This window comes from Rhododendron vialii, chromosome 12a (genome assembly GCF_030253575.1).
Source record: "Rhododendron vialii isolate Sample 1 chromosome 12a, ASM3025357v1".
Taxonomy (NCBI): Eukaryota; Viridiplantae; Streptophyta; class Magnoliopsida; order Ericales; family Ericaceae; genus Rhododendron; species Rhododendron vialii.
This window is the reverse complement of record NC_080568.1, coordinates 18,779,762-18,801,641: the sequence shown is the minus strand read 5'-3', so window position 1 is coordinate 18,801,641 and position 21,880 is coordinate 18,779,762. Positions and strand designations below refer to the sequence as shown.

General features: G+C 39.1%; 1 protein-coding gene, 1 long non-coding RNA gene and 1 pseudogene across 4 annotated transcripts; 2 read left to right on the top strand and 1 right to left on the bottom strand.

The window, feature by feature from the left end:
• Window positions 1–1,011: 1,011 nt before the first annotated feature.
• Window positions 1,012–3,389, top strand: LOC131310079 (AAA-ATPase At3g50940-like; annotated as a pseudogene).
• Window positions 2,795–20,863, bottom strand: LOC131310081 (uncharacterized). Of its 3 annotated transcripts, none has more exons than XR_009195115.1 (3): window positions 20,370–20,847; window positions 18,709–19,139; window positions 2,795–2,934 (listed from the first exon to the last, which is right to left on the bottom strand). It is a non-coding gene; the product is annotated as an uncharacterized LOC131310081 (long non-coding RNA). The 3 variants fall into 3 exon arrangements; XR_009195114.1 differs by lacking the exon at window positions 2,795–2,934 and adding an exon at window positions 17,231–18,345 and having other exon boundaries at window positions 20,370–20,863; XR_009195113.1 differs by lacking the exon at window positions 2,795–2,934 and having other exon boundaries at window positions 18,708–19,139; window positions 20,370–20,857.
• On the top strand, window positions 17,187–20,353 carry LOC131310077 (AAA-ATPase At3g50940-like). Its single transcript, XM_058336882.1, has 2 exons — window positions 17,187–18,248; window positions 18,810–20,353. Exons 1-2 carry the CDS (start codon window positions 17,187–17,189, stop codon window positions 19,296–19,298), a joined length of 1,551 nt encoding a protein of 516 aa, XP_058192865.1. The 3' UTR covers window positions 19,299–20,353.
• Window positions 20,864–21,880: the final 1,017 nt, after the last annotated feature.

The window sequence follows — 21,880 nt, the reverse complement described above, 5'->3', positions numbered from 1 at the left end:
TCAAAAAATGTAAACAGGAGGAGGTGAATTCATTGACGAAGGGAGGAGGTGAGTTCATTGACTAGGGGACTATGTAGGAGAATAACATTAATAGTGATAAATCAGAAACGATATTTAGTATCTCATCTGTACCAGCACACACCGTACCAATAGAAAAACCAGTACTTCAGTCGGTCTGGCATTCAAAACCTTGTTCTTACTTAATTCAGGGTTAGTTTGGGCCAATTGGGTGCTCTCAGGGAACAAATCTCACTGCAAAATAAAAGATCGGCACTACTAAGGTCACTCTTTGGCCTAGTTTAGCCTAAATAAATAAAAAAATAAAAATTGGATTATTTTTTTGTTTTTATTCAAAGTTTTTCTACATTTGTTAGCTTGGCATCAATTTTTTTTTTAAATTATTGATTCGTCTCAATGAGAGGAATCTAAAAGATGAAAATTATGACCAAAATATTTAAAAATTCAATCAAGATAAAAATAATTCCAAAACAAAAAGATTTTTTGACTTTTTTTCTTTATTCAAATTTTTTCGCGTCTTTTTGACTTTTTTTTGTTTTTATTCAAAAAATTATGAGTTTTGATCATAATTTTGTACATTTCCGATTCATCTCGTTAAGATGAATCAATAAGTCACAAAAATTTAACGCAAAACTAACAAATATGGGAAAAAAATGAATAAAGAGGAAAATAAAAAATAAAATTGACTTTTTAGGCCAAAAGACAAGAAATTTCATCCGTGAAGGCCAAGCATTCACCCAACCACCCCTGAATCCTCCATCCGTGAAGGCCAAGCATTGACTCCTCCTCAGTCAGCAATCATGGAACTTTACTACTTTTCCATAATATGAAAGAAAAAAAAAGGAGGGGGGGTGGGGGGTTGTGAATTCCTCACGGTGGTTGCCAAGGAAGACAAAGCATTTTTCGCCACCTTGACTCTGGAAGCTAGCTAGCTCATTCCAACAGATTTGGCCTATAAAAACCATGTTAACGAAATAGCCATGACTCAACCAACCACATACAATCTGAAACACAGATTTTTCTTTCCAAAAAGCTTGAGCCATGTTTTCTCAATCAAACATGCTTTCTACAACATCAGTTTTGTCAACATATACCACTTTTGCTGCATCAGCAATGCTGGTTAAGACAGTTCTCAATGAAGTCCAAAACCTAACCAACCAGCTCATTCCCCAACAACTCCGAGAGAAAATCTTAGCCAAATTAGGAGGCCTGATGGGAAGCTCTTCATCTCAAATGACTCTTGTCATTGATGAGAACAATGGGCTCTCCATCAACGAAATGTTCGAGGTTTCAGAAATTTACTTGCGGACGAAAATAAGCCCTTCAGTTTTGAGGCTAAAGGTATCCAAAGCACTGCGTGATAAGACATTTTCCATCACCATCAATAAAGGCGAAAAGATTATCGATACTTTTGAAGATATTGAAGTCATTTGGCAAATGATATGCACTGAGACCCAAAAGACAACCAGCGACTATGATGGCTACCTAAATTCTGAAAAGGTGGAGCGTAGATCGATTGAGCTCAGCTTCCACAAGAAGTACAAGGAAAAGGTACTGAGCTCTTACTTGCCTTGTGTACTGGAGATGTCAAAAACCATAAAAGAAGAAGATAAGGTATTGAAGCTCCAGCCACTTGGACACTACCATGAGAATGTTAATCTTGACCATCCATCCACTTTTGACACCTTGGCAATGGATCCAACACTCAAGAAGGAGCTTATGGATGACTTGGACAGGTTCGTCAAGAGAAGAAAGTTTTACAAGAGAGTGGGGAAGGCGTGGAAACGAGGATACTTGCTATATGGGCCCCCTGGCACGGGTAAGTCCAGCTTGATTGCTGCCATGGCTAATTATCTGAAATTCGACATTTATGACTTGGAGCTCACAAGTCTCCAGAGCAATTCAGAGCTTAGGAGGCTTCTAGTCTCCACTGCAAACCGATCAATTCTTGTGATCGAGGATATTGATTGCAGCAGCGACTTTAAGAACCGAGAAGCTGGAGGCTATGACCAAGGTGACAGCCAGGTGAGTTTTCAGGTTCACTCCCATTTCAATGTAGATGATGAATCAAAATTCAGCGTTCACTTGTTTGGTATTGAATCCATTTCATCTGCTTTGTTTCCTATTTTGGAAAACATAGAAAACTTATTCAGTGAACGGAAAAGATAGGAATGCAAAGATGAAGGAGCTGCGTAAAAAATTGCTCAAAAAATTCAAATTTAAACTCAAACTGGTGTAGTGAAGACCAACTTCTGACTTCTTTACTTACCAAAAAAAAAACTTCTGACTTCAGAGCCACAACTATTTTTTGTGTGCAAGTTTATCTATTCGAAATTGAACGAGAAAATTTTGATGAAAAATAACCCCCTTTTTCGAAAAACAACAAAAGGTGTTTTCTATGACACTCCTCACAAGTATGAAATGGTGACTTTTCATTAATTTGCTTTTGAAAAAATGGAGGAGAAATGCAGAAGGAAAAACAATACCAAATAGATGGGCAATCTGTTCCAAAAACTTCTCCTTCTCCTTGGGTTTGCGTAGACCTACTTCTTTCTTCCTCAATGATGTATCTCTTCCTCATTGACAGTTAATGCTCTCCGGGCTACTTAATTTTATCGATGGGCTCTGGTCGTGTTGTGGTGACGAGAGGATAATCGTATTTACCACGAATCACAAAGACAGACTTACCCTGCATTGCTCAGACCAGGTCGCATGGACATGCACATCCACATGTCCTACTGCACTCCAAGCGGGTTTAAGCTCCTTGCGTGCAACTACCTTGGCTTAACCGATCACTCCTTGTTTACTGAAATTGAGAAGCTCATAACGGAGGTGGAGGTTACCCCAGCAGAGGTTGCAGAAGAACTCATGAAAAGCGAAGAAGCAGATGTAGCCCTTAAAGGACTTGTCAAATACCTGCACACGAAGAAAACAGAACATGTTAAAGCCAATACTGAAGGAGAAAAAGAAGTTAGAGCAGAAGACAAAGAAAGTGAGGAAGTAAAGGTAGAAGCTGAAACGAAAGGAAGGAAAACTAACAAGAGGAAGGCCAGAAGGGGAAGGAGCAGAAGATGAGCAATTTTATTTCCTGTACTAGTGTGTGACCCAAATAATGAGTTATTGAATTATTCAAGGTTTCCATATAATAGAATCCTTTTTAGTAATGTAGTAACACCAATAATGTATGAAGGCATCCTCTGATCAAGTGTGCCTATTGAAGCAGCATATTTTAGATTATGGCGGAAGTCATCTAAAAAAGTACGGTTGATTGGTTATATGCAAGTTGTTTGCACCGAAGAAAACGAAGGGGTAGTGAATGCCTTCGGAAAGATTTGACAATTGGCCGTATCCACAAAGTTCAGTAACTTACAGACAGTAGCGTGAATTATAGCAAAGATTCAAACCAACTAACTCGAAGCGAGAATTCATCATAGTAAAACATGGGATACACGAGGATGGAACACTATAAGCTATCACCCACATCGTTACCACATTCTATCAAAACAAAAGAAAAGCTATAAAAAATTAAAATCAACTATTAGAAACAGCGTATTATCAAAGCAAAACATGGGATACACGCCAAGGGCGTCCGTACATGTGGCGTTGTGCTTTGAATAAGCATAAGTGATACACTCCAAGGGCGTCCGTACATGTGGCGTTATGCTATAAGTGGTTATTGAGCGTGATAAGTAATATAGAATTGGATAATCTTGTTAGAATGATTCATGCTTATTTTTGTCCTACCGCAGAGTCTTTGCATGTAACGAGACACGAGAATCGAGAAAGTAGAAACATGGCACCTAGGGTGTGATTAATGAAATGAAATGTTTTCCGAGAAAGGAAATATTTTGAAACTACATTATGACCGGTTTTGGTTGCATAATGTGAGTTGTGTGTGTGCGTGTGTAAAAGTAAGATTTGTGAAAAACCCAATGAGAACCCGGAGCGGCGGAATCATTGTGGGGATACTCGGGAACCCGGAGCGGCGGAACCGAGGGTTTAGTTTTTCGAAAACCCCACATGGGAACCCGGAGCGGCGGAACCATTGTGGGATACTCGGGAACCCGGAGCGGCGGAACCGAGGATTTAGTTTTTCGAAAACCCCAAATGGGAACCCAGAGCGGCGGAACCATTGTGGGATACTTGGGAACCCGGAGCGGCAGAACCAAGGGTTTTGAATTGTGGCATGGTTATCCGCGGTACGGAGCCAATGCAATTGTGTGCCAATGGGAACCCGGGACGGCGGAACCATTGTGAGGATACTCGGGAACCCGGAACGGTGGAACCGAGGTTGGGTGTGTGGCTTGGTTATCCGCGGTACGGAGCCAATGCTGATGTGTGCCAATGGGAACCCGGTGCGGCGGAACCATTGTGAGGATACACGGGAACCCGGAACAGCGGAACTGAGGTTGGGTGTGTTAAACAAAAGATGGTTTTGAAAGGTTGATTTATACATGAAAATGATGACACGGTCTACGACGAGTCGCGTAGGAGAAACTCAGAAAATCTTGGACACCAACGATAGTTGATTAACAAATATGGATGTGTCGTTGTTAGCTGTGTATACATGTATCATGTGGAAATCGATGTTTGTATAACCTGTTGTTTGTAAGTTATAGGTTAGCGGGTATGGGATTGTTCTGCTGAGCTTTTGTAGCCCACGGTGTTACCTTTGGTGACCCTGACATATTATATCGGTGGCGACGCTGGTATAATGTGTCAGACCTTGTAGATGATCAAGATGAACAGTTCACCTTGGAGGCTTTTGGAGCTGGCTAGGATGGAGGAGCAGGTGGAGCTGTAGTTAGGAACCCTAGAACCCTTTCATTGTATAAATATTGAACTCTTGTGGGAGTTTTGTTGTAATAACGAGCCAGACTCCATTTGGTTTTATCAATGAAATTGTTTATTTAACGTACCCAAAATTCGGGGCGTTACACAACTACTCCTCTTACTTTACAGTTAGCAAGTAACAGGATAATAATGATGCGAAGAAGTAAAACAGAGATTTTTCAAATAAACCGATTTATTACTATCCATTAACCTAACGTGAAATCTAAGATCTCATCCACGAGAACTTTCCTCCCCAACCGCTAGCTATGCCCTGTCCCATGAGATCACTTTCTTTTGCTGTCGCGGATTGCACCTAAGTTATGTACCTAGTGTGTATCCCTCTCATTACAACAAAAGGAAAGCTTATCATGCCCAAATCATAACTAGGGTTTGCCTATCTTATGCACCACTTCACAATCATCACTGGACTCCCGCCAGTTTCAATTCATCACTGGACTTACTTTGCCAATTTCAAATCATCACATCCAAGTATTCATCACTGGACTTGCTTTGCCAATTCAAATCATCACATCTAACTCATCACATCTCAAAATCCCGCCTGCAGGCAATCTAAAAATAAAACTTTCCAATTTATCCATTACCTAGCATCATCTAGGTGAATTCTATTCGCATACCACCCTATGTCTTTAGGGTCCAATCTAGCATATAAATCAAGAATCAAAGCAACATTCAAATAATCAACATGATAATGGAAATAAATAATAAGCATAAGAATCACGTAACTTTTTATGGATGGGCCGTTGCCTTTAGTCTTGTATGGCCAAGAAGTTAATTTAATTAGTGAAAATCTTTGTTTAAAAAAAATGATTTTTCTACAATCACTAGTAAGTCTAGACTTATTTTTATAAATTAGATTGTCATATTAGTGATAATATAACAATGGGGAAGTTGTACAATTAACTATCTTGAGGTTAAAACTGCAATTTGTAAATAACGTATCATTAAATTTTGGGCCAAAACAATACATTCAATTGCCTAAGGGGGTTAACTGTATTTTTAGTGTTAATTTTTTCAAAAACATTACGTCCAGGAACAGTGGGTTTTCGAAAAACAGGGGAAAATGTCAGATTACACGATTTCGATCCGTGGGTTTGATTTTCGCCATTGAAACTTGTTAAAATCCTCATCAGAGTAAATACACTTAAGGAGAAGTAAGAGAGGGTTGTTCTACCTTAGGTCCGGTCGAAAAGCAAGAAACGAGTTCCAAAACAGCTTCGGTAAAACGAAGATGACGACGGAGAAACGGGGCACCAGGCTGACTTTGGTGATTGGTTCGGTGATGCCCAGGCACGGGTTAGGAGAGGCATAACTCGAATTGGCGTTCGGATGGGTGCCAGGCCAAGACCCACTTCGTTTTCTCTCTCTAAACTTCCACCATGGACGATTAGATCTTAGATTTCACGTTAGGTTAATGGATAGTAATAAATCGGTTTATGTGAAAAATCTCTGTTTTACTTCTTCGCATCATTATTATCATGTTACTTGCTAACTGTAAAGTAAGAGGGATAATTGGATTAGATTATTCTACTGGGTGATTTATCACTCACGAATACGTCTGTATCCTAGCTAATCGGTTGCTTCGGCGATCAATTTGCCAGCGGATGCAGGATTCAATGGTGGAGCAGTTTTGAGACAGGAGGAAAACCAGGAGAGGAGATCGAGTATGCTTGGAATCCGTATCAAGCCTAGAGTCGGCTCTGAAGTTAATGTATTTTGATTCAGTAAATCTATTTTGGGATTATAATGATTAAACCTCTATTTTGGATAAATTATACTTGATTAGCAAATTTTTTCTTAAAAAGTTATTCTATATTACTTCCAAATATTCCTTGAAAAATCGGGGCATTACATATTCAATGCCACATTTTTCATTCACCACTTTGAATGCAACCAATTGTCAGTATATTTCTCTAACAGGTCGGAGTATGTAGTCTTTGATCATTATTGAATATAATCTGGTTCTTGTGTTTTTATTTTTGTTTTGGGAGATAACTATTTGAAAAAAGTAATAGGCATTTATCCATGTTAACCAATTGTGTAGTAGCTTTGTGATCGGTAATCTTGTATTAAATAAAGCATTCTAATTTACTTTGTTTGCATTTGTAGCTCCTAAAAGCTCGAAGGGAGATAGTGATGCATGCTCAATAAGCGATGCTAGTTCAAATAGTTCACTAGAGGATGCTGATGTAGATGAGAAGTCTGAAATGACTTTGCCTGATTTATACTCCAGATGCAGAGCAACGTCAATTGGTCTTTCTCTTGGGGCTGTCATTTCTAGTGTTAAATTAATCACTGCATGTATGTCATAAAATGATTGAATATATTGTTTTTGTAGTCCTTACTCCTTCATTCAAACTTGCAGACTAAATATGTTTTTTTGTACTTGGGGTTATTAGAGGTGGGCCATTGCCTTAAATTCCAATACCTGCAAGAGTCTTTAGTTGAACCATCTGGAAACTGAGGTAGCATATTGGCCCATATTCTTTGATTTATGTATTGTTGCTTTCTTTTCTATGTCAATCATACAAGTGGTCCAAAAGGATTCTAGGTGAGGAATGAAAAAGCCGAAGATTTCCTATCTTTGCTGAGGGAGTGGGAAAAATTGTGTAAGGGAATTTTGATTTGTAGATTCTGATATAGAAGATTCAGATTCTGAAGAAAACAGCTTGGACTGTGATGAAGATGAAGATAATGGTTACGAATCTTTAGTTTCTCCGGGAGAATATGAAGTAGAAAAGCTACTCTCTATTTGTTATGGTGACCCAAATGAAATCAACAAGATTGGATTGTATTTTGTGGTATTTTTACCAACAAGAATTGTGGAATATCCTTTGAATCTCAACCTCTGTGATTTGTTTGCTTTCATAGAGGTTGAGATTTGATTCCTCGTTTCAACAAGGTAACCTTTACTCATGTGCCAAGACTCAAGAACCAATTAGCTGATGCTTTTAGGTTAAATCCCAATCGATGTGAAGTTGAGGCCGATCATAATCGAGCAGAGAAATTCACCGGTGAATAAACACGTCATGGCCATTGATGAACCCGACGATAACCTACCATGGTACCACGACATTTGGAACTTCCTTGAGAGGGGAGAGTACCCCGCCGAAGCAAGTAAAAAGGATAGAATTGCTCTCCAAAGGCTTGCGGCTTAGTACATCATCTGTGGGGGAAAGCTGTACAAGAGGTCACATTGCGGATTGCACAAGTTATGCGTTCATGGTACCGAAGCGACAAGGATAATGCAGGGGATTCATGAGAAAGTTTGCGGTCCCCCACATGAATGGTATGATGCTTAAGAAGATTTTGAAGCAGGTCTACTTCTAGTCTACCATGGAAACAGAGTGTATGGAGTACATGCGGCGGTGCCACAAATGTCAAATTCATGCCAACCTCATGCACGTTCCACCATCCGAACTCACCAAATGACCTCGCCTTGGCTTTTCTCCGTGTGGGGAATCAATGTCATAGGGAGGATCACGTCGGCGGCATCCAACGGTCACAAGTTCATCCTAGTCGTTATAGATTACTTCACAAAATGGGTAGAAACAGCTTCCTATGCAACCTTGACAGTGGTCCAAGTCGCTCATTTCATCATCAAGCAGAATGTCATCTATAGGTATGGCAAGCGTTTGTGTTAGACAACGGGGTACATTTGAAAGGATGGGCTCGAGAAGTTCTAGACAAATTCCAAATTCAAGTGCATAAGTCAATGGTCTACGCCCGTAAACCAACAGGGTTGTAGAAGTAGAAAAAAAAATAGTCAAGACGATCATTGAAAAGACCATCGAATCCGATAGGAATCGGCAAAAACAACTACCGCTAGCGCTTTGGGGATCCGTCCATACTACGACAGGGGCAACACCTATTCTTTGGTGTATGGTATGGAAGCCGTACTCCCCATCAAGCTGGAAGTGTTGTCCCTAAGGGTCATGGTCGAATGTGAAGTTGAGGAGGCGGAATGGCTAAGCAACAGGTTCGAGGAGCTCATGTTGTTTGACGAACGGAGACTGAGAGCTCTAAACCACATTCAAGGATACCAATGGAGGATCGCACATGCATTTAATAAGAAGGTGAAATCCAAGGACTTGGCGAAAGGGGATATGGTTCTGAAAGAGATTCGGGCACTAGTTTTTGATCAGCGAGGAAAGTTTCAACCAAAGTGGTTCGGGCTTTACATCATCAAGACTATTCTATCTGGATGAGCTGCACAACTCATCGATCTTGACGGCAACGAGTTCTCGACTCTAGTCAATTTGGATAAACTCAAGTGTTATTACCTCTGAGAGAAGCTCGTTGGGCTAAAAATTATTTTGAAATTTTAAAGTACTCGCAAGCCCACGAATCGTATCGAAGTATAGTTACTACAAAATATGAGGTTTCATCCTCAACCCTAATCTGAAAGTCTAGCCTCTCATGGTGATGTCGTCCGAGTTGGTGATGTGCGTTGTCTTCTCCGTCCCCGTGGTGATGCTGATGCTCCTCCTCCTATTTATAATGCTACAATTGACATTAGGGGAATCATAATTCTTTCCTTACCCAAACTCTATTTATTAGGCAATATCTAATTTGCCTTCCATTATAATTCTAATAGAATTCACATTCCTAAACCACGTGCAAACAAATAGGGAAACAAAGGCCGTTTTATTTTTTATCCATCATGCAAAAATCTTTCGGAGACTTGATTTCTTTTGATTGCACTTTGACTACTTTACCACGAGCTTAGCTTTGACACCAAATAATGTGATTATTAGCTTTTTCTGCAAAAACACAATTGTATAACGAAAATGAATAGAATTTTGCACAATTGTATAACGAAAATGAATAGAAAGATAATAACACTAGTCAATTAAGAATAATTAGGAACTGACAACATATAAAATTGGGGCCTCTAAGTGTCAGTATTTTGTGCTCATTAAATACCCCTAAACCTATATTTTGCTAGTCCTCGAGCAAAAGAAATAAAACAAGACAAAGAAAAAGAAAAACACTAAATAATCCTTTCTTAGAGGAGTCCGATTGCATTTAGCATATGCAACAAGCCTTTAAACCCCTAGGTTGCTCTAATGGACGAGTTATAGTCTCGTGAGGGTTTGCCGTGAATATACCCACAAATTTTTCAAGATGTTGATACTCGATCAGAATCTCAAACGTATTCATTGGCCTCTCAAACTAACTAGTGTGAATATAACGCAAGTTAGAGGCAAGATGCTTCATTCATTAACACAATTAAACAAGTGAACATTCTAATCCGAATTAGCACAAAAACGGTTTCTCTCATATATATCTAGATAGAAAGAAATCACAAGGCATGCGTGTATGTGAAAAATCACACAAAGATGTTCATTAACCTCGAAAACAAATACACGCACCTTCAATGCCTTAATACTTATCGCACCTTCAATGCCTTAATACTTATCAAAATGCCCGCATGAAATTATAGCTCTCCCCATATTTCAATTCACAATTTTTTTTTCTCTCTTTTTTTTTTCTTCTTGTGGTCGTTCAATGCCTTGGTCCCTTAAGCTTTCTAATTGACCCTTGTAGCGAGTTTTAGGCCAGTCACACCCAAACCAGACAGCTTTAGGGTACTAGATGTAGAGAACACCCCAACATACTTAATCACTCGAGTCAAAACGGCTACAAACCCAAGCTAACCACACATGACAATCCCAGAACTCTCCACCATTTGACGCAAACACTCACTACTTACTGAGGCAAGAGGCCCGGTTACTAAGTGAAAAGCCCAAAAAAGCATACATTTTTATTCTCTCTTTTTTTGTATTATTATTTTCTCCTTGGTGGGAAAAGGGCATTAACATTCTATTAAGACATCTGACTCCTACTGAGGCACCAAAAATATATGTACGGTACTCGAGGTCAAATCCAACTCTAGGTGTGACGATGCTCGTGCAAAGACATGTACACAAGTGATTAATCTCTATCCAAACATAGGTGATACGAATCAGGTTGGTGCCTCTTATCAATAACTATGCTTACAAGTTTACTCTATTACTAAAATTATATCAAGACTCAAACTTGGACAACAAATCACACTAGCACTAATAAAAAACCAACAACCACGTCAGAAGTCCAAATACTTATCCACAACTTTCAATTTTTTTTAAATTTTTTTTTGACAAAATAATATAATAATAAAACCACAATTGCAGCAAATACATTTTTTTCAAAAATAATACTCCCTCTGTCACTTTTTAAGGGTCCTGTTTCGTAACTCTAACTTATTAAAAAGACATCATCATTATACCTTTCACATCAATTTTTTCCTCCACTTTCCCTACTTACCCATCATCATTATACTTTTACTCACTAACTTTTCAAAATGGAATCTGCTTTTAGGCACAAAATAGACAATGCACCAACTTTTACCCACTAACTTTACAAAATAGACACTTATTAAGGGACATCCCAAAATAAAATACTGGACTCTAAATAAAGGACGGAGGGAGTAGTCTCTCCCCTAAACCTAAATGATGCATTGTCCTCAATGTAGCAAAGAGAGCTAAAAACATAAAAAGTTGATGGAGTTACCTCGCATGAAGAACAATTGTTACCAATATTGCCTGCAATTGGTTAGCGACACAAAAAAAAACAAAACAAAAAAAACAAAAACGAGATAGAAAAGAAAAAAAAAAAAATTAAATACTATTAAGTAAAACAATCAAGTCATTTCCTTTTTTATCCTCTTCTTGTAATTTAGAATATACGGATTCTTCCAACAAAAGTTATTTGACACCATCGAAAGAAATTTTGCGAAGTGTTCAATCATGTGTGTCAAGTACAGAGCAAAAATAGAGGCACGATCAGCATACCATGGCCGGGAATATTTGTTTGAATAGCAGTGCCTCTAAACAAACTTTATGAGTTGGCAATAAAAGATCAACTCCGAAAATAAAATCCCACTCAACTTCACCGTTCTCATCTTTATAATCATCAACTTTTGTTTCCCTTTCATTTTGATCACCATGACTAAGAATGACAATGGGTGCAACACCTTTATTGGCTCTAGCTAAAATTTCAATTTCATGAACGGATGACAAAGTTTTCAAATCAACTTATGGTGGCTCCATAACAAGTGCGAGCGGTGGTGATGAAGAAAGTGGAATAGAGATTTCTTTAGCTTGCCATTTTTAAATATTCATAATAGGGGTTGAGTCCAACAACGAATTTACTTGCTCAATAGATTCATCAATATCAATATCACAACTAAAATGAAATGAGCTAAGCAAGCCTTTAAAGGATCCTCGCTATTTGATTGCGTTGAAGTCCCTTGAACTAAACATACATTCTCTTTTTCTGACTCCGCTGAATTTTTCTAATGATATACTCACTGGCTTATCTAACTGTACCCTAGACTCAAATAGGAGAGTAAATTCAATCTGTTCCAGCTCGTCAGAAAAGTCAGGGGTGTCGCTTACGACAAATTTCCAGTTTGGATTATCTAAAGATTCACTATAAATGTCCTCTTCCTCAATCTCCCTCATTCGATTAGCCAATTGCTCCAATTGATTTTCTAATTCCGAAATAGCTTGAGTCTTCAAGAGAGTGTTATTTTCGATTTCAACAGTGAGTGCTTTAAGAGTGTCCTCTAATGATAAGCTTTGATAATTCGAACCAACTATTTGCCTGTGGGCTGTGGAGCGAGAGGTGTAAATATATCGAATTGACTTTGTAAATGTGTCGAATTTTCAATTTGTTTTGTATATTAATTGCCTAATCTCTTCACTACACTTTTTGAGACATTCTTCTAAAGATGAGTCACGACAGTCTAATTCATCATACTGCATGTACGGTTGTGGAGCAAGAGGTGCGCGCAGTAAAGTGAAATTGATTTGGATATGACTGCGTAGGACATGGCTCAATAGGGGGTGAAAATTTTGAAAAAAATTGATTATGTGAATGCGAAGGTTGCCCATCTACATTTTTATGAGATTGTTGTCCCCTCCAGTAACAAAAATTGTTCCCCGCATTTGGATTGTACATCGGATATACCAAATTAGTAAACGGACATAATTTCGTGCATGGGCTTGCTCATAATAATAGGTAGGACAAGATTCTATTGTATGCCAAGTGCTATTACATATAGAGCATGCACGATTATGTACTTGATTGAAAAAATTCATATTTCACTACAAGAAAAGGTCTCTGCTTAAATTTTCCCGAAACCGCACAGGATTGCTCACCACTTAACACAAACTCAGTCACAGAGGTTATAAAGAAAAAAAAAACAGAATAAATAACAAATATAAATTAAGACTTAGTAATGAACCCGTGACTTGTTGCTTCTTACTCCAACCACCGTGGTGCACGGAAATTATAGTGGTTCCGAAAATTATTGCAATCAAACACTTGTACCCTAACTTGATCTTGCTGCTACTGAATCCCAAAGTCACACAGCGACTTAAACAAAGGTGAAACAAGGAAATAAAAGAGGTTCAAATGAAGCAGACTAAGTTAAATGCAATTTTTTTTTTCTTTTTTTTCTGTCGGTTAACTAAACTAGTAGAAGCGAAAAATCAATTCAAATTAATCTCTAGATTTCCTTTGAAAAAAAAGTACTAAGTCCCCGGCTACGGCGCCAAAAACTTGTTGTGAAATTTTACTCGCAAGCACACGAATCGTATCGAAGTATAGTTATGCAAGTGCAAGGTCGAACCCACAGGGACTGGTGTATTTTTATAGAAAAACTAAATAAACTAAAATTGATTAAACACTAACCAGGTTGACAAAAGTTGTGACTGATTTTTAAACTAAAAATTAACAAGCAATAGTAAAAATAAATAATTAAGCTGACTGTTGAACGAACTTGATCAAAAGAAAGTGACTAAAGGTTTCAGAATCCACACACTTGTATTCTTAGCATTACTAACAAACTCTTACTCCTGCTTTTGCTTCTCCTTTTTTGTGACAAAGCCTCTTTTTGCTTTGTGGTACAACTCCTACTCCTGCTTCTTCTTCCTCGTGAAGAAGCCCTCTTGTATTTTACCAAAGCTCGGCTGTTCCCCCTGGAGTATCTTCATGAAAGTCCAGAGTCTTCGGGGTGCTCCTGGATCTACTTTATTGCTCAGATTTCATGCTCTCGTCTCTTGATCAAGCGTGCATACTCCTCGATCTCCTGCCTCTTTTAATCAAGGACATCGTCACTGTTACGAGCACTTTTCAAATGCGCGACAGACTCTTTCCTACGGTGAGGTTTTTCCCTCCGTGTGGACTCTGTTGCCGTCCTTCCATCTTTGTCTTTGGAATTTTCCTACAAGGTTAATGGATTTCCCTTCATTGTTGTCTCTTTTCGCCGTCCCCCCCGTCCCCTTCCTTTCTCGGAGCATTCAGCGGGGACCCGTCTCTTTCTGCATTCAGCAGGTTCTTTGGGTCGAGTGGGGTCTTCGGATCTTCTTCCACCATGGTCGTTTTTCAAAGGGAACTCTTTCGTTTCCCATAGATGGTGCCAATTGTAAGTGGATAAAAACTGCCTAGTGCTAGAAGTAGCACGTTGGTGGAACAGCTTCACGTGCCACTTGACCGGAACTCTAGTTTTACGCCGGAACCCTAATCTGCAAAATAGACAGGGGTGAGCGCACCTAAGCCTCTCGTTGGCAAAGGCCCTCTGATGGCAAAGTCAATATCACGTACTCAGAAACCCTAATTATCAATAGAAAAGAGATTAATTGTAAAGTATTGCGTACCTTTTACGGTTTTACCTCTAGGTTTGCTTCATTGTAGACACCCCAATTTGAAAATCCCGGACACTTTTTAAGTCCCCAATGATGATAAATAAAGAATGATTTAAACCTTTGGATTGATATAAACCTTTTGGAGCGCTACCTTTCGAAAACCATAGACAAGTGGCCGATAAGCTTCCCAATGATGAAAATGTGCCTTGAAAAGCTTTAGACAATACTCTTTGTACTCAAAGGACTGAGGAAACACCTTAAGAATCAGGTATGAGAGTGCCCAGTGACGCTTAGAATGAGTGAGTACGTGTTTTGGCCATCGTGGCACCAACAGTCTTTGGTTTAATCTGCTTTCAGCCCATTTTTCATAAAACAAACTTTCTTATTTTTATGTTTGGATTCCACCACCTTTTAGTACATTCAAAACCCTCTTTATCGATATATAATAAGCCTTAATCCGATTTGAAATGAGGGAGATACAAGGATTTTGCCTAAACGACTTCTTTTTCGACCACCTGCGGATAAAATCGTCATATCTTTTGATGTACAAAATTATTTTTATCCAAACCACTTGGGTTAGAAAGTAGACTTAACGAGCTTTCCAACGGTTCAAAGAACACCTAAAACCGAGTTCGGGAGTGTCCGGGGCGGCCTTTCGAAGTTTGGCCTGTTGAGCAGTCACCTGTACCGTACGGCGGTCAACTGTGCCGTACGGTAGACATATTTCTACCGTACGGTAGAGTTTTTAACCGCCTAAACTTAAGTCGGTTGCGATGTGCCGTACACTGGAAGCCTAGTGCTGTACGGTAGAGTTTATGTGCGGTACGGTAGACACAAAGTCGGTTAAAAATGCGTGCAGACCAAGTTTGCTTCATTTTCAAGCCATTTTTACCCTATAAATACCTCCCCCTTCATTAGACAAGACATACAATTTTTTGGAAAAAAAAGAAAGAGAGGGGACATTTTTTGGAAAAAAAAAGGAATACATTTTTTTTTGACAAAAACAGCTTCAAACGGTTTTGAAAATCAATACATCTCTTCATTCTTTTTTCAAGCACTAAAAATATTATCTTCTTTCCAAAACCAAGTCCAAAACCGTTTTCAAAAGCAACCCACAATCCAAAGACAAGACCCACACCCTTTTTGCCGTAGTATACCAAAGCTTACAAACCCGGTCGTTTGAAACCGTGCCATAGATATTGCCATATCTTCAATCATCCAAAGAAAGGCTTGCATTTCAAAAGGTATGATTTTTTGCTTTGTATTCTGAGGGGTACACCATTAATCTCAGGCTGGTTCCTTATACCAGCTTTGGGTCTAAATGGTTCAAAAAATGCAAGAAATTAAAGTTGGCAGCCCATATATCTCCACCGTACGGCATACATAATTGCCGTACGGTAGAGGTTTTCTAGGGAACAGTTTTTGTTTGCAACTCTTTTCCTTCTTCTGTTTTATTAAAAATCAATATGATATGTCATGCTATTCCATGATTCATTTGAAATAGTACATGCCATGCTAGCTAAATTCATGAATTGTATCAGTCATATATTATGGTCTTACATAGGTACTGTCTAATTAGTACCTAAGCATGCATGCTTTTTTAGGTCTCTGTAAGCTCTGTTTGGTCACTTAACGTTGCCAACCACAAAGTCCAGTGTCGTACGACACTCCTCTCTGCCGTACGGTGGTGTTTGACGTGGAACAGAATCATCGTTTGGCTCCTTTTCATATGCAAGCATGCTTATCAATATCTGTTCTTGGTATAAACTATTTTATATGCTATAGCTGCTTATGTGCAAAGGTAACCACAAAATCAGTACCGTATGGCACAACCCTCTGCCGTGGTGGAGCATTTCGTGGGACAAAGTGTTGATCTAAGTTATTTTCTGCAATTAATATGCAAGCATGCCTGATTCGTTTTCCATTACTAGCATACACTGTATCATTGATTTTGTTTCAGGCATGAGCATTTGCGTTGATATTCAATTATTTGCATGCTATAAACTGTTTATGTGCTATAACTAGCTGTTTGTGTGACATTAAAAGTTAAGCAATAAAATGATTTTCAAAATCCCACAAATATTAGTAGAGACCGATTTTATCGGGCGAGGGAGGTGCTTTTCCAAACAAAACCTTCCCCCCTCGTAACCTGGCTACCGAACCCAAAACTCTCTGTTTTTTGACCAAAACCTTTTCAAAGGGCAAAAGAGTCACATTTTTCAAATAAATGGTTTCTCGGGGACAATCCTTTTCAAAACCCGGGTGGCGACTCTCAAACGAACCAACCATTTCCCCTTTTTCTAACACTAAAAATACAAAAAAAAGAGACGGGGAATTTTTCCGGGGCATATAGCCCACATTCATCTTTATAGATATGAACATGGAAGTATGGAACTTTCCTAATTTCCCATTAAAAAAAAAAGGGGGGGGCGGTGGGGTGCTTGCAATCCTCATGGTGGGTTACCACCTAAGAATTGCCAAGGAAGATTGCACTTTATCGCCAGCTTGACGTTGTCTTACTCCCTCTGCTTCCATAGCAATTTTGTTAACGAGCCCACCACCAAAATTTCAAAGAGCTTCCACTGGAAGCTCATTCCAACAGATTGGGCCTATAAAAAAACCATGTTCCCCAAAAAGGCAGGACTCAACCAGCCACATACAAAATCTAAAAACAAGCTTTCTTTCCACAAAGTTGGAGCCATGTTTTCTGTATCAAACATGCCTTCAACAACATCAGTTTTGTCAACATATACCACGTTTGCTGCATCAGCAATGCTGGTTAAGACAGTTCTCAATGAAGTCCAAAACCTAACCAGCCAGCTCATTCCCCAACAACTCCGAGAGAAAATCTCAGCCAAATTAGGAGGCCTAATGGGAAACTCTTCATCTCAAATGACTCTTGTCATTGATGAGAACAATGGGCTCTCCATCAACGAAATGTTCGAGGCTTCAGAAATCTACTTGCGGACAAAAATAAGCCCTTCGGTTTTGAGGCTAAAGGTATCCAAAGCACCGCATGATAGGACATTTTCCATCACCATCAATAAAGGCGAAAAGATTATCGATACTTTTGAAGATATTGAAGTCATTTGGCAAATGATATGCACTGAGACCCAAAAGACAACCAGCGACTATGATGGCTACCTCAATTCTGAAAAGGTGGAGCGTAGATCGATTGAGCTCAGCTTCCACAAGAAGTACAAGGAGAAGGTACTGAGCTCTTACTTGCCTTGTGTACTGGAGATGTCAAAAACCATAAAAGAAGAAGATAAAGTATTGAAGCTCCAGCCACTTGGACACTACCATGAGAATGTTAATCTTGACCATCCATCCACTTTTGACACCTTGGCAATGGATCCAACACTCAAGAAGGAGCTTATGGATGACTTGGACAGGTTCGTCAAGAGAAGAAAGTTTTACAAGAGAGTGGGGAAGGCGTGGAAACGAGGATACTTGCTATATGGGCCCCCGGGCACGGGTAAGTCCAGCTTGATTGCTGCCATGGCTAATTATCTGAAATTCGACATTTATGACTTGGAGCTCACAAGTCTCCAGAGCAATTCAGAGCTTAGGAGGCTTCTAGTCTCCACTGCGAACCGATCAATTATTGTGATTGAGGATATTGATTGCAGCAGCGACTTTAAGAACCGAGAAGCTGGAGGCTATGACCAAGGTGACAGCCAGGTGAGTTTTCAGGTTCACTCCCATTTCAATGTAGATGATGAATCAAAATTCAGCGTTCACTTGTTTGGTATTGAATCCATTTCATCTGGTTTGTTTCCTATTTTGGAAAACGTACAAAACTTATTCAGTGAACGGAAAAGATAGGAACGCAAAGATGAAGGAGCTGCATAGAAAATTGCTCAAAAAATTCAAATTTAAACTCATACTGGTGTAGTGAAGACCAACTTCTGACTTCTTTACTTACCAAAAAAAAAACTTCTGACTTCAGAGCCACAACTATTTTTTTTGTGCAAGCTTATCTATTCGAAATTGAACGATAAAATTTTGATGAAAAATAACCCCCTTTTCGAAAAACAACAAAAGGTGTTTTCTATGACACTCCTCGCAAGTATGAAATGGTGACTTTTCATTTATTTGCTTTTGAAAAAATGGAGGAGAAATGCAAAAGGAAAAACAATACCAAATAGATGAGCAATCTGTTCCAAAAACTTCTCCCTCTCCTTGGGTTTGCGTAGACCTACTTCTTTCTTCCTCAATGATGTATCTCTTCCTCATTGACAGTTAACACTCTCCGGGCTACTTAATTTCATCGATGGGCTCTGGTCATGTTGTGGTGACGAGAGGATAATCGTATTTACCACGAATCACAAAGACAGACTTGACCCTGCATTGCTCAGACCAGGTCGCATGGACATGCACATCCACATGTCCTACTGCACTCCAAGCGGGTTTAAGATCCTTGCGTGCAACTACCTTGGCTTAACCGATCACTCCTTGTTTACTGAAATTGAGAAGCTCATAACGGAGGTGGAGGTTACCCCAGCAGAGGTTGCAGAAGAACTCATGAAAAGCGAAGAAGCAGATGTAGCCCTTAAAGGACTCGTCAAATACCTGCACATGAAGAAAACAGAACATGTTAAAGCCAATACTGAAGGAGAAAAAGAAGTTAGAGCAGAAGACAAAGAAAGTGAGGAAGTAAAGGTAGAAGCTGAAACGAAAGGAAGGAAAACTAACAAGAGGAAGGCCAGAAGGGGAAGGAACAGAAGATGAGCAATTTTTTCTTGTACTAGTGTGTGACCCAAATAATGAGTTATTGAATTATTCAAGGTTTCCATATAATAGAATCCTTTTTAGTATGTAGTAACACCAATAATGTATGAAGGCATCCTCTGATCAAGTGTGCCTATTGAAGCAGCATATTTTAGATTATGGCGGAAGTCATCTAAAAAAGTACGGTTGATTGGTTATATGCAAGTTGTTTGTACTGAAGAAAACGAAGTGGTAGTGAATGCCTTCGGGAAGATTTGACAATTGGCCGTATCCACAAAGTTCAGTAACTTACAGACAGTGGCGTGAATTATAGCAAAGATTCAAACCAACTAACTAGAAGCGAGAATTCATCATAGTAAAACATGGGATACACGAGGATGAAACACTATAAGCTATCACCCACATCGTTACCACATTCTATCAAAACAAAAGAAAAGCTATAAAAAAAAAATTAAAATCAACTATTAGAAACAGCGTATTATCAAAGCAAAACAAGGGATACACGAGGACTAAACACAATAAGCTGACACCCACAGCTTTCCCACATTTTGTATCAAACATATGAGATATGACAAAAAAGGAAAACAGTTTAATTGTGGCAGGTCATAGTTGCAGTCAGTCATATAAATCGTTAGTGGAGTGCGTTCCAATGGTTTACAAGTAGCAGCAGCCTATCGTTTTTCGTGGTCGGTATGAACTCTCTGGGACTAGACTCATAGGTTTAGAACCTACTCTTAAGCGAACAATGAGCCTTATCAAAGCTCATGCATAAAGTAACTCCATATGCCATCAGCTATATCAGAAGAACTTTTCGTAAACATAACGTTAGATTAATTCCTTCAATGTTTCGGATGCGTTTTAAGTATGGCAATCTGTCACTCTATTCCCCAAATGTAAGGTTGTCTCAAACACTTTGTCAAACAGCTGATATGCAAATGTGAAAAGGGCACCCACAAAATTGTCACCCCTAAAATCACAAATGTTCCTACAACAGAAATATAGAACAATACTATTGATCATAGATTCACACAAACATTTTGCCAAACTCCTGAAACGTTAATGGTTACTTACCATTACCCAGGAAATTGACCTCACAATCCAGACCACTCAGACCAGATCTTTATAGATGGATTTGTTTCCTCTCCAATCCTCAAAAATGGACTGGCGGGTACAAATTCGAAGTTCATTTTGTACCCTTTTCAGACCTGGGCGATCAACAAGGCCCATGGCCTACGTTGGTGACCTCATTGCACTTTGGGGGTGCCTGCCTAAGGTCAGCCCAAGAGGTTTAGCCTGCGTCATAATACGTCATAATTTGTGGTAGTGGGGCCAGCGTTCGCGCGGCCCCTTTCCAAATTTCACGTGATCAATGTGATTTTTGGTCTGAAAAAAGGGTCCTAAATGAGATTCCGAGTTCCCGTCCAGGTAAATACGTATGTTTCAACGTCCTTCGTCTATGCTTTTTATTCGTTCGTTTGGATGCGCTCCTCTTCTTCCTTTCGATGCGTGATTCTGAAGGACTTGAGCCCTGCTGCCCTGACCGCTCCCTCTGCTTCAATACCCTGTTCAATACGTGAATGATAACTTCCTTAACGGCGAGCCTCGTCAAATGGAATACCATTAAAGCATCCGCATCAACCTCTTTAAATTTTGAATCAAATTACGTTTTAAAAAATCACTTTATTACTTTAGCTACTCACTTATAAAATGTACACTGCATCATCATCAGAGTCTCTGTATAAAAACTATCTTGTTAAAAATATTATTTGTTTATTCTTTTTTATTCCGTTGCTTTGGTTGATCTCTCTTTGTCTCTTCTTCTCAAAGTGCTTCCCTCAGAAAACAAAGCACAAAGGAAAAGGCAGAAGAAGGGAACACCAATCAGAAGAACATAGGAAGAGGCAAAATTGCAGAAGTGGTGTGATAGACAAAAATTAGGGCGCTGATCTGGATATGAGAGGAGAGAGAGTAGATGAGGAAATAAGAGAAAGAGACTCATCATGTGCTGGCTCTGTAATGACGAATCCAGGAGAAAATGGAGCCTTCGGCTATGGCGTGAAATGAATAGATGCGCGAGAGAGAAGAGGCCAGGCTTTGTGGGAAATAATTAAAAATTAGTGGCGGGTGAACAGTGTCTCTTTATTTGTGACGAGGCACTGTTCCAATTGTAAATTACAGAGACGAGAAGCGAGGCTGATAAACTTGAGTTTTCAGAATTTCAATCACTACTTTAAAGAATAAAGGCATTTAGAGATACTAGTGTGGATGCCCTTACACGAGTATTTGGGTAAAGACTTGTGAACGAGACCAGCTTCTTGAGTTTGAGTTTGAGCTCGTATTTGACATGATAAAAGACTTGGTTTGAGATCAGTTGTTATCTAAAGAAACTAAATCTGAAGATTTTGAACATATTTTGTACAAATAAAAAGCTTTATTTTAGATAGAGTTCTACATTTCAAAAAATTTCAACACGGCTTTATGACCGCCGAATTGAAATCTTGAAACCATCCTTGAAGCTCGTAAAGGTTTTCAAACAAGTTTGAACAAGTTGCATACGCAGCTCTTGTTCAACTTTTGATACC

Excerpts from the sequence above, each read along its gene's own strand:
- LOC131310077 (XM_058336882.1), top strand. The coding sequence starts at position 17,187 with ATGTTCCCCAAAAAGGCAGGACTCAACCAGCCACATACAAAATCTAAA. Across the intron at positions 18,249-18,809 it reads ATGACCAAGGTGACAGCCAG|TTAACACTCTCCGGGCTACT; the intron begins GTGAGTTTTCAG and ends CCTCATTGACAG.